Source organism: Lepidochelys olivacea (assembly GCF_965140295.1).
Source record: "Lepidochelys olivacea isolate rLepOli2 genome assembly, chromosome: 24".
NCBI classification, from domain to species: Eukaryota; Metazoa; Chordata; order Testudines; family Cheloniidae; genus Lepidochelys; species Lepidochelys olivacea.
Window position 1 is genome coordinate 7,932,018 of NC_140434.1, and position 13,180 is coordinate 7,945,197.

At 50.4% G+C, this 13,180-nt stretch overlaps 1 protein-coding gene across 1 annotated transcript in view; it reads right to left on the reverse strand.

Moving 5' to 3' along the window:
- Positions 1 to 13,180, reverse strand: part of CDC42SE1 (CDC42 small effector 1) — a 49,169-nt gene that overhangs the window by 9,974 nt on the left and 26,015 nt on the right. The window contains exons 2-3 of the mRNA XM_084613583.1: positions 9,453 to 9,790; positions 801 to 911 (exon numbers count right to left, since the gene is read on the reverse strand). Of these exons, the coding sequence (XP_084469709.1) occupies positions 801 to 911; positions 9,453 to 9,506 (165 nt within the window). The 5' untranslated portion in view covers positions 9,507 to 9,790. The remainder of the gene's footprint in view (positions 1 to 800; positions 912 to 9,452; positions 9,791 to 13,180) is intronic.

A 13,180-nucleotide genomic window follows, 5' to 3' on the forward strand; every position in this document is an offset into this window, starting at 1 on the left:
GAACTCATGCACTAGACCACGTTCGCTTCCCATTTGTTCCACACGCGCCCCATAGCATTTTGCTTATCTGTCAAAGGCTCAGCACTGATCCAAGGGTGAAGTTCCTCTCCGCAGAGTTTTGAGTCACACAAGCAGGATGTTCATTTTAGACAAAAGCAGCACAACAGCAGCTTCTCAGCTCTGACTGAGAGTTCATTTACTGTTTCCCATCCTGGGCAATAAAATAATACCAATCAGCAGCATTTAAGTCGGTCTTACAAAAGAGTCATGAAAATTTTCCGGCCCAGCAAGCAGGAGAGTGGAGTTTTGCATGGCTGATGTACGTGTAGCCAGAAGGGGCTGCTCTAGGCAGAATTAGAGAGCTCTGTTTTGACTCAGTGGCAACCTCTCTGCAGCTTGCTGGGGTAGCACAAGAGCTTGTCTACATGGGGACATGCAGGAAAGTTAATTCGAATTAACGAACAGTGTGAATTTGAAGTGGATTAGTTAAACCACATTAAACACCTGTGTGAACACCCTCATTTAGAATTAAAATGGCCTTAATTTGGTTTCTGAATAAACTGCAGTGAGAACACCTTCAGTCAGAAACCAAATTAAGGCCATTTTAATTCTAATGGAGGGTGTTCACACAGGGGTTTAATGTAGTTTAACTAATCCACTGCAAATTTACAGTTAATTTGGATCAACTTTCCTTCATATCCCTGTGTAGACAAGCCCTCCGTTTCTTCCCTGAAGTTGCAGTGGGGTATTATTCTACAGATTTTCCTCTGCCCCAGATGAAGAAGTAAATGATACGGTACCATGGGAAGGCCCTCGTTAGCTGCCATATCACCTGATCCGATGTGCGTCAGGTGTACAAAATTCATCGGCTCCCCTATCATGGTACGGTCAATTCGCCTCCTCTTCTTTTTCTGCAGGGATAACAAAAAAGAAGACTTAACAGACACAGAAATTAATATTAGTTTCCTGTTGGCAAAGAGAGATGCATCAACAGGCATTTGGGGCATGGACTGTGCCCACTGGGCTTTGTGGCAAGGGCAGTTAGTGGGTTAAATAATACACGTTTTGCCCCTTTGTGTGTTTTTTAAGGGCTCTCAAAGTGCTTTATATAGGAGGGAGTGTTTCATCGTGCCCAAGTTACACATGGGGAAACTGAAGCACAGACAGGGGCAGGGACTTGGCCAAAGTTGCAGAGGAGTCGGTGGCAGCACCAGGAATAGAACTCCGATCCTAGCTGGCTGATTTCTAGAGCAATGCAGGCACCGATTCCGTGCTGTGTCTCTCGAGATGGGAAGGGGGCTATATGCTGCCTGAATTCTGACTCTCCTAGGTGCTGTTGGCCCCCCGTGGTAAGTTAGAGCAGCTCTGGGGCTCCGGCCTGCACTTCCAGAGCACACAGCACTATGGGTCCTCCCACCCAGGTCAGGGGACAACACAGAACAATGTACCCCGCCCTGTGCTGCTCCTGCTCTGGGGAAATTCTCCCCAGGCCTCTAGCCACCTTTTCACAGTCCCTTTCGCTGCTGGAGTGGCATTCAGGGGCCAGATGGGAGCCCAGAATCAGTCCCCTGTGGGCCAGATTCTGCTGTCAGGTCCACTGCTAGAGTCGGAGTAACTCCCCTAAGTCCATGGAGTGAGAGCGGAATCTATCCCAGAGCCCATGAAATGGAAGAAAGTTGGAGAGCGTGTGTGACAGATTCGTGTCAACCACCCCCTGCCTCCAGAGCTTGAGTCATTAAGGTACCCAGAAAGCGGAAGCTCAGCCAGCCCACATGAGTTTGTCCCCAGAGCGGCTGGGGAAGGAGGGCATCTCAGATGGGAAGGACCCCCAGAGACAGGGAATTCCTGGTAATCACATGAAATCAATCTCCTGCCTGATCCTCATGGCTGAATCTTGCTCCATAGAAGATAAACCTAGCCTGGCCAAAGGCCCGGCTGATGTTCCCTGGCCCGAACATTCCTTCCTGGCCCCCAGACCTGGTGCTGGGGTGAATGAGTGTAGTGAGGCAGAAGATCCTCATGTCAGCCCCCAAGTTACAGCCTTGTGCCTGCCGGCCAGGTGCATTCCAAGGGGTTTTGCTCGTGGCTACTACCAAAGGCAGGCCAGTTAGGCCATGAGTCTGATCTGGCTTGGGTACTTCCTACGGATTGCAGGCAAACACAAGGAGAGGGAAACACATCCCAGCTGTAGAGTCAGAGTCAGAACCCTATCTGAGAAGACATCAAAGGATTTTAGATACCCCAGGTCAGGAGCTAAGACAGCAGCAGTGAACAAACCTTCCTGCCCTACCGCCAGCCCAAGAGTGGTCGCTAAAGCTGAACTTCCCAACCCACAACATGGGGGTGGGTTTGAGATTACGTCTATTGTGGAATGAAGGAGGGGTGTGTGGGGGGGAAAAATACTCCCACCATTCAAATAGGGTAAGTAAACCTAATTGCTCTGGAGAGGGAGGGGGACTTCCAAGCACTAGACACTCCAGCAATGGGTGAGAGACAGATCTAACCACGACTTGTGAATGCGATGTGAATACCTCTATGCTTGCAGCTAACCGCACTCAGCTGCCAATGGGACCTGCAAGCCCTGCATGAGATCTCCTGCTGGCCTGCAGCCTTCACTTCTCTGCCTCTGTCAGGCAGCAAACAGTGACTTCACCTCCCTCCCCCCCCCCCCCCCCGCCACGCTCCGGGTAAGTTTTGACAGGATGTCTGGCCACAATGCCCGCTAGCTGTAGAGACCAGTGCTTTGAAGCCAAGAACCCAGGCTGTAACTGTGAGGAAATGTTTCAAAATACGCTGTCCTTTCAACAGGAAGCGGAAGGATGGATGCAGAGCGCAGAAGGGCTGCAGCAGCAGCATAGGGATGCCCAGGTTGGAAGCAGCCCATTCCCTATCTAACCCTTTGGCCAGGCTCCCCTGGCAGCTTAGGGGATCCACATTGCATAATACAGGGCCAGGTTCTTTTCACAGTATCAGCATCGCTTGCATTGTGGACATTTTACATCATGCTGTGAAACATTCGGCATCAGCTACAGTCAGACAGGACTGGACGGACCATCACTCTGCTCTGGGCATGGGCTGGCTCCTCAGCTGGCATAAACTGCAGAGCTAGTCAAAAATGTTTCCAATCAAATGGTTTGCCACCAAAAAATGCTGATTCAGCAAAATCCAAACATTTAGTGGGAATGTATCGATTTAGTTGAAAATTGATGGGAAGTCATTGAAACATCTAATTTATAGGGGACATTACGGTTGAAATGAAAATGTAGAATAAAAAAGCCAGAATAGAACACGTCAGTAAGGTTGTTTTGATGTTTCTAAACATCTTCAAAATTTCATTATGCAGCAAAGTTTGAAATTTGGATGCTTTGTTCTCATTTGGGACAAAAGGAGGTTTCTTGACCAGCTCTAATAAACAGACTTTCCTCCCCGACTTCAACAGAGCTACGCTACGATGGGACGCGCAGCCCGCATTAGCCATAAACGAGGGCCCACAAGGCCAATTAAATCATCTGGCCTCACCTGAGAGAAAAACAGGCCAGGGTTAACTGAGCTAGAAACCCAGCAGGGGAAGGGTTGGTCCAGTATTATAAAGCTAAGAAGCGGAGACCAGAAAGCGGCTGACTGTACAAACTAGGTGCAGTGGGGATAAAGGGAAGAATGCGTGAATGGATTAGAGAATTTTTGAGTAAACTGACCAGGCAGGTCAGAGTTGGGAAAGTTATGTCGAATATCATTTTAACAATGGTACACCACAGGGAAGTGCCATCAGCCCGTCATCATTTAATATTGGGATAGATCTTCAAAACAAATAAGTGCTGGTGTCCCTCTATTTTCAGAGGATTGTGCTGGATGAGTTAGGAGCAGGAATGCTGAGGTGGCCAGAAAGAGACTCAACAAAGCAGTATGAGAGACTTCGGCCTGGAGAAATGCATGTGGGTTTCAAGTTCTCCATTGTAAAACAAAAGGATTGTTCTTCACAAAGAGGAAAGCTACAAAGGAATGTAAACTGTGTACGGAGCACAAATAGACTTGAGTTAACAGGTTTTGATTTCTAGGGGTATATTTGATACTAGATTACTTTGGAAAGATCATACAGATTACTAAAGACAAATGCAAAGGAAGGATCAACCTGCTTAAAAAGTCTTGCGGGGACTAATTTGGGGGGTGGATAAGAAAACACAGCTGATGGATATGGAGCCTTAATTCAGACCAGACCAGTTATCTATCAGCTATGGCTGCCAAGCTCTTGGGTAAGCATCAAAAGCAGAACTTGATCAATTAGATTTAACTCATAGTGCCTGCGCTCGTATTGTGTGGGGTGCATTTATTACAACACCCACAGGAACGTTACAGCCAGCTGTTAGTGAAATGCCAGTTCCACCGCCAGAGAAGCTCCTAGATCTAACTTTCTGGGCCAAAGTTAATGGGGATTGCAGTGATGAAACATACCAAAACAAGTGTATGAGGATTGTTGGGATTTCAACAGGTGAACTAAAACACTCAACGTTAGAACTCCACATACTGTCCAATTAAAACATGGATGCAGGAGTTGAAAGACAAGGAAAAGCTAAACGAAGGGAAAACTTTTAGTCATGGGAAAATTAGTTATGGATGGAAAGCCACACGTCCAAATGTGGATTTAGATTTATTTGATAAACTTAAGGGTAAATAGGAGACAATAGGTATGAAAAAAGTAAGTGTACCCAGTATCTAGATGAAAAGTGGAGTCGTTTTTGTCAAATATATACAGATGGGTCCAAAAATGAAAAAAAACAGGAAGAGTAGGAAACAGCATATTGTGTACCAAAAGTCAGGAATTAGTGCATCTAAAAGAATAGCCGATTTTGTAGCCGTCATGCCAGCCAAACTAGTAGCAACAATGCTGGCATTAAACTGGACCTGTGATGTACAGCCAGCAGTGGCAGCCAGTCATCTTTTCTGACTCAATATCAAGCCTTATTTCAATAACAAAATGGGTGTCTCCCTATGTAGAAGTGATTTAAATCAATGAAATGGTATTTCGCATAACAAAACTAGAACAGCTGGGGATGAATGTAGCATTAACTTGGATTCCAGCCCATATCAAGCTAACAGGGAACGAAATGGCAGACAAAGCAGCTAATAAAAGCACTGTAAGAAATGGAAGGCTTGATACAGAAAAACCCTTCAGTGTGTTTGAGCAATGTCAATCCAGGTTATTAGAGAGACAAGGTAAGTGAAATAATATCTTTTATTGGAGAGAGAGACGAGCTTTTGAGCCACACAGAGCTCTTCAACAGAAGTTGCTCCAAAAAAAAAAAAAAAAAAAAAAAAAGATTACCTTGCCCTCACCTTGTCTCATGACTAGACAGAAATTCAAAAGCCTAGTACAGCAAAACTTAAGAGAAGAATGCAAAAAATATGGATCAATTAAAAAAAACCAAAACAAAGGAAGAAGATTTTTTGGATTCTGCCCTAGAGTTGCGGATAATGACGTACCTTAGGGCCTGGATGGGAAAAACGAAATGATTTTGTGTGGAGTATTAATTGGCCCCTGTGGTTTGAATGCAAATCTTTTTCAACTCAATAAACACAAAGGTGGACTATGTGTACATTAAAGAAACAATGGATTGCCTTTCCTGGATATGTAAGGGGTTTGATAAAGAAAGGGAAAAGCTCTGAGAAATTGAAATGGCTTAAAGTTACAAATGTTACATTAGGTTATTTATGGAAAATATTGTGGAAAGAGGGCACTATTAGAATGGTGTGGTTCCATTACCTTTTAGACACAGGGCAGAACGAGAGAATATAAACTGCTGGGTACTTAAATAGGAGAGTTGGTGGTGACTATAGACTGACCAGTCAAGCCTGGTTTGCCGTGAAAGAAGAGCACGACAAGAAACCCAGAAGGAGGAAGGAGAAGATAGGGAAGCTGGTAGGAAGAAGCCCAGGGAAACATCAAAAGGGGCCGGAGGACCTGGATTGCTGGTTGGTAGGGTCCCTGGGTTGGTATCTGCTGTAGGGGTGGGCCTGGGTTCCCCGCCAACCACTGGTATAGTGGCACAGAGCTTCGAGCTGGGGCTGAGCACTGGCTGGGGATGGCACTGGGACAGTGGTCCTGTTGGAATTTGTAACCCCGGAAGGGGTGGCCTAAATGATGAGCTGGCCGAAGGGCCAAGCGCCATACGGGGCTTTACACCAGACCTCTCTTGGTGCCTGGGAGGAAGGTGATTGGGGCAGAGGAATGGGGATCATGCGTCTGTGGAAGGAGGATGAACTTGATCGAATCAAACCCAAACTCCTCCTTGGAAGGGTTAATGCCGATACTCCAAGCAGCCCAGGGCCCCAGAGGGAATCAGCTCGCAAGTTTCTGTTCGCATTTCAGGGCAGAAGATTATTTTTAGATTTCTGTGAGAACTGCCTGTGTGTGGGGAGAGGGAAGATGGGGGGGGGGGGGCACAGATGGCTGGCAGCAAAGCAGAAAGGGGAGGGTGGCGCAGAAGCAGGGAGCCGCACACAATAACTCTCTGCAGTCAGACCTTGGTGCAACCTCCAACTGCAGCCTAGGAGGCGTCCAGTTGGCACATCCCCCGCATACCTGCAGAGGAAGGAACACACCCAGCAGCGACCGTGCATTAGGGCTGCCCTGGGCCGGGCACGCCAAGGGTTAAGTACATTCCAGCCTAGGGAAAGAAAGGCCCAAACAAGCTAGCGAATTAATGAAGACTTTGGAAGTTGGCAGCAAGCGCCGGTGGATTCCTGCCTCCGCGCTCTGCTCCGCGAGAGGGGAACATGGCTCTTATCACCAAGGGGCCTTCGGTGCCAGGACCAATTCACAGACTGGTATTCGGCTGGCACCACTCACCCCCTCCGGTTCCCAGCTGACGGGGCTGCCTGTGTGTGCGTTCGTCTGGGCTGGAGGCTGGGGGAGGAGAGAAACAGCTAGAGACTGAGCAAAGCAGGCCAGACAAAAGAAGGACTGAGCAGATGGCAAAGAGCATTGTGTAATGAATAGTGCGCAGGATTGGGCATCCAGACTCCTGGGTTTGTTTGCCAGCTCTGCCACTGTTTCGCCACGTGACTCTGGGCAAGTTACTTCCCTTCCAACCCCTTAGAATTTGACACCCTGCTCTCCTCTTCCACTGGCCTCTCTATCCCTCAGCACCATCTTGCGCCTCTTGGTGCGAGAGACTTCTTCTCTGCAGCCCTGGAACAGCCTCTCTGTATCTCTCTACCCAGTCTTAAATCCTAGGACATGTGCCAGGCTCCCCCAGGGGGCAAAACCTCTCCTGGAATCCCCCTCTGCATTAACACCCAAAGGCTTCCTCCCTCCAGGACGCAGCCTTGCTCCAGATACCTGCTCCTCTGGGCTGGCCAGGATAAGAGCAGAGGGTAGCGGATTCCCAACAAGCTGCTCCTCTAGATGACGATTCAGCGCAGAAAAGGGGAGCCAGGAAAGAAGATGCATTAACCCCCTGAACAAACACTGCCAGGGCTGGAGCATGGGAGTGAGACAGCCCTGGACTCGGACGAGGTAGTAATGTTTCAGTGGGCAGAGTTAAACATTCTGGCTGGATTTCACCGCGTCGTTCTAGTCTGAAAAGTGACTCAGAGAAAGGCTCCTTCCTAAGCAAATCATCCTGCCCCCTGCATGTGTATTCAGAGTCCTGGTTGCTTAGCCCTACAGACCCTACGCCCAGCTCTAGGAGGGTGAGCTAGGTTCTGTTCCAGCTCACCACAAGGCTAGTCCATTCCTGCTGCAGAAGCTTTAAGCACTGGTGATGCACCAGCTAGTGCTGAATCCAGATCACTTTCCCAGAACCGCGACTTAAAGCAGAGTACTACTTCTACACTGAGCAGATCTGAACTGGAGTTATTGAGAGAAAACAAACGGGGCGGGGAACTGCACGATGCCTCATTTGGGAAGCTGCTTCTCTGAACTGAGCCCTTCTTTACAAATGGGGCTGGGCAATGGGGTGGCCAGTAACGATTTTTTTTTAAACTTTGCTGCTTAAAATAAGAGCGATCAAGTCTCATGCTTCAGGGCTGACTGTAGCAGGGGCCAGGAAGGAATCTCTCTCCTGCAGAACTGCACCATTGGCCAAGCATAACTGGGGGTTTCTCCCTTGCCTCTTTCTGCAGAGGCAGCAGTTTTCAGTGTCAGCCAGCTCAATGGTCTGATCCAGAATGCAGGAGCCAGGTGATCTGGATTTGGAGCTGCTCTGGAATCGATGAATGCTGTGCGTTGACCTGATTGTTGAACCAATATATTCATACAATAACATCCCAATTCAATGGGAGGAGGGGGGACAGAAACAAGCAGGAAGGCAAAGAATGGCTCTAGATAGCCACCGCTCAGCAAACACTTAAGAGTTGTTAAGAGACAATGGCAGATCGGTTAGCTTGATGATTTCATCTCCGGCACAGACCAACCTACAACTACAACACTGTCGCAGTTCAATGTAAAGCACTGCCTACTCCAAGAAAAGGGGGTTCTCCTATCGCTGCAGTTAATCCACCTCCCCGAGAGGTCGTAGCTTGGAAGCGCTGTCTGCGCTGGCGGTTAGGTTGGGTTAACTATGTCGCTTGGAGGGGTGGATTTTTCACACCCCTGAGCAACTTCTCTTTTCACTGTAGACCAACCCTTAGACACAGGCACCTGTGGGGAGCGACTGAAGAAGCTACGCCTGCCTCGTTTACCATTTGGGGATGCCTGTAGCCTCTTCCACAACCCTTTCCTCTCTCGTGCTTGGTTCCTACTGCTAAAGACAACCAGCGCTCTGGTCCCAGAATTCCAAAGGGAAGAACTGCAGCTGTCCAAGCTCGGTCAGCCCCACTGGCTAAGCACAGGATGTTGTAGCCTAGAGCCCAGTCTAAGCCCTCATTTACACGGGGACACTCAGAAAAGTGAATCTGAATTAAAAAAATTGATGCCCCCGAGCGCCGTAGCTAAGCCAACCTAATCCCCAGTGTATACGCAGCTAGGTGGATGAAAGAAGTACTCCATCTCTCCGAGAGGTGGATTTGCTACAGTGATGTCACTAGTTTGCGTCACTGTAGCTAGTCTTTCATTCAAATGCTACAGCTGCACTACTGTAGTGTTTCTAGCGCAGACAAAGCCTGAGCGTCCCCATGTAGACACGGGCGAAGGGTGGGGAGCTGCAGACTGCCAGCCCAGGAGAGCCCGGACACCGGGGCAGTGGGGTTTGCGCTCCAAGATGCGGCTAGCTCGGTAACCATGACAACGGGGTGGGTTGACAGATGTTCTCCTCCGGGGCTGGCAGATTAAGTGGAACAATGAACCGATCGGGTAGGGCAGGAGTTGGGATGAAGTCAGGGTACCAGACTACAGGGAGCAATAGACTGATCCGGTAGGGCAAACCCCACGTGCCCAGGTTGCACGATACCTCCCTCCCGCCCCGTCCCATGCGGCCGGCATCAAAAGGTGACAAGTTTACATGGAAACGACTTACTGGTTGTGGTTTCTCAACTACGCAGCAGCCCAGCTTGTGCCAAAAATCACTCATATTTGCAGAGGCTTCCAGTTTTTCTTCTTTTCCTTCTGGTCGCTCCGCTCCCAGATGTGGTCAAGGCTCTCCAGCCCCCGGCTTCACTCCCACTTGAACGGGGAGGGTCTACACCCAAGAGAAATGGCAGCCCAGGCCCTGCTTTGAGTCACTCCATGGAGCAGGTGTAGTTGGTCTCTGCTAGGAAATCTCAAGGGAAGCAGGGGAAGGTCACTTTCCCTTCAGTTCTCAGGGTCGTGGGTCACCGTTCAGGTCCCCCAGCTCAAAGCCTGCGCTGGTCACACCTACCAAGGAAGGAGAGGTTTGATTAGGACACTTATCAGGATGCATAGGAGTACGGGCAATCTGTGGGGCACATCTCCATTCCAGCTCCCCCCCCACACCCTGCAGACATCCCACAGAGCCACGGCTGAGGTACCATCATCTCCAGAGGGCTGGGTTACAGCGTCTCCTCCATCCAGGGCACCATGGCAGAGAAGAGAATGACTCATGAGTCAGCCCAAGCAGACATAAGCTGGAAATACCCCTGTGCACTGAGGACTCCAGCAGTCTCAGAGGAACACAAAGGGCCCTTGAGTTACTAGGCTGTGAGTCGTGGCTTCCCCCACACCAGCCAAGGTAGCCTTCCAGCAGCACACTTTCCCAAGTCCAGAGGTTGTGTTGTTGGTCAGTTAAACAATACATCTGATTAAAAGATCTCATGCTTTAGGGAACAAGCGGCAGGGGTCAGGAAGGAAGTCTCTTACCCCATGGGATAGCATTGCACAATTTTTTAGCTTTTGGAATTCCAGTAGGGATTGGTCACAGCAGGAGGCAGGACACCAGACTAGACAGACTTGTGACTGTATCTGGCTATGGCAAATGCTGTGTGCTGACCAGGTGAGTGGGGCAGGACTCCTGAATTCTGTTCCCACATCACTGGGAGAAAAGTGTGGTCTAATGGTTGGGGAAGGGGGATGCCTGAAAGTCTGGATTCCATTCCCAGTTCTGCCACTGACTCGCTGCATGACTTTGTGGTGAGTCACTTTCCCTGATCCTGGCCTCAGTTTCCCCATCTGTAAAATGGGTGCAACATGCACTTTGAGTTCCGTGCACAAAAAAAAGTCACCCTAGAAATGCAGTGTTAGTAGTCACTGAACTCTGCTCATTTCTTTTGTAGTCTGGGGATCATTTAAATATATTTCCTAAAAAACATGCTCTAGTTCAAATAAGAATGAAGTCCTATGGCCTCCCTGAGGGGTGGCCCAACTGCAGCTTGCGGGCCACTCTTTTACTGTTAAAGTGCGGCTCGCAGAACCCCCCTATTCTCCACCTACCGGGGTGTGTGTGTGGGGGGGGAAAACTCAGGGCTTCTGCCTTGCAGCAGGTGGTGGGGCTAGGGGTTTCTGCCCCTTAGTGGGGGAGAAGGAGCAGGAAGGTCTAGGGGACTTCTGAACCCCGGCAGTTGCCTCCTGTAGGGCTGGGCTTCAGTACCTCACTTGCTGAAGCCCCAAGCAGCGGCAGGCACTCCCTGGGGGGCTGAAACCTCAAGCCCCCACACCCTGCCGCAGGGCAGAAGCACCAAGCAGGTGTGCCCGGCTCTTGCACTTCTGAAGATGATCGTATGCGGCTCGGAGGATCAGTAAAGTTTGGCCACCCCTGGACTTGGAACACAGTGATCCCTTCTGGGCTTAGAATCTATTAATAATTTTCTACCCTTCTCGGTCACACGCCCACACTGCAACCCGCATCAGAAACAACATCCCAACAAATACCCTAGAAAAGTCTGCTGTGCCCGGGGTTGGGGTTCACGACCCCCGCAGGCTCCCAGACAGCCAGATCCTTAACGACCGACATCACCCAACGCCACTCAGCTCGGCTTCTTTCGGCTTGAGCGTCTTCCAGTTTGCTTTGAGAGGAGGTGCGAGGTCTGCTTCTCAGAGGCTCTGGGTGGGGTTGCAGCACTCTCCAGACATAGCCGCAACCACTTCCTGGGCGGCAGCTGCAACCCAAAGCTCTAAACACCATGTCAGCGAGTTCCCCTTGAACTTTCTCTTTGCTCCCAGTTTGTGCCAGCTTAAAGCCTCCTACAATGTGCCCAAAGGATCAGAAAGATCGGCAGATAGGTCGGTGGGAAGGGTGGCCTGTGCTGGTCTGGAATAGGCTGCCCTCCTCTTTCCCGGGGGTCAGGGCTGAGTGGAGACAGGGAAGGGGCCCCCGTTAAAGCTGTGAACCGGGAAGCTTTCGACTGTCTAGGGCACAGTTTGGCATCTCCTGCCATGTCAGGGCTCTGTCTAGCAGGGAAGGATGATTCTTCCCATGTCAGAGGAGGAAATTTGAGGCACAGAGGGGGAAGGGACTTGCTCAAGGTCCCAGTGGGAGAGCCAGGAATAGAACCCAGGAGTCCTGCTGCCAATGTCCTGGAAGGATTGCTTCCCCGCCCCTCCTCCTTAGAACAGCATGGGGAGGCAGTGGGTGATGCCCAGAGGGGCACATGAATGGAGAGAGGGCTCACAAATGCATTTACTTTATTGACAACATCTTTAAATATGATCTTTCGCTTCGCTGGAGGCACATGCTGTTCTCTGACAGGTCTGCAAAGCTGCCCTCTTCCGGGTGAGCTTGACACACCCTTCCCAGACCCCAGCACGGCGGGTAACACGGCCCTGGCCACCGAGCAAGTCGGACACCCCTGCACGAGCTGGTGCCGGGCAGCTGGGAACCCACCCTTTGTTAGTGGCAGTGGTTGCAGCCAACAGCCCAGCTCCTCTGTTCTGATATGCTGACCCCTTGTTCCTGAGCCACGCTGGCTCAGGAAGGGTCACGGCTTCCCATCCCTACAGCTCAGGAGAGACTCTGTCCCTGTTCAGATTCAGGGATCTTCCTCCCCCCAGCAGGGCGGGTCAGCGACGCTCCGCTGCAGCGCAAGCGAGGAGGAAAAAAAAAAAAAAAAAAAAGAGTCGACAGCCGTTGCAAGCTCCCCGGCACGGAGTTATTCAGGGCAGGGCCTCTGGGAGCAGCGAGCATCATTGCTACGGCTGCAGAGCCTCCGCTTCCCAAGCGGGCGGTGCAGCGAGGCAGGGGGGAAGTGGTCCAGGTTAGAACCGCTGCCCAAGATCCTCACGCCTTCAGCGATGGCGGGCCACAAAACAAAATGCCCACGCTGCACCTGGCCAGCTGAGCGGGCCCACAGGATGCTACACAGGTGGCTCCATGCTTAAGAGCTCTGCATCCATCAGTTCACAGCGGCCTTTTCTCTCAAACCTTACAGTTTGCTGCTCGTGGGCAAAACCTCACACCCCCAAATCCGGTCTCATTAACGTTAAAGATCCCAGGGCGTTAAGAGTAGGGATCTGCCCTATTTTCCTAGGCCAGAATTCCTCCACTCCCTACAGTTGCACCTGTCAATTGCCACCCTCCACCCCAGAAGCGGCTGCATGTCTGTGGGGCTGCGTGTACACTTGATGAATGATGCTATAGAAATAGACAATATTATCGTTACAGGGGTAGACGAAGATCCCGTCTGACCCCTGCAGCAATCAGCTGACCCCAGGAAATGAGAGAGTGGCGAATAACTACCAGTGTTGTGGGACATCCAGCCTTTCACCACGTATCTGGAGAGCGGACGCACAACAGCGTGCAGCGCTGAGATGCCCCGGAGTTCCAAGCACTTTACAAAGAACCCCTCGCTCTCA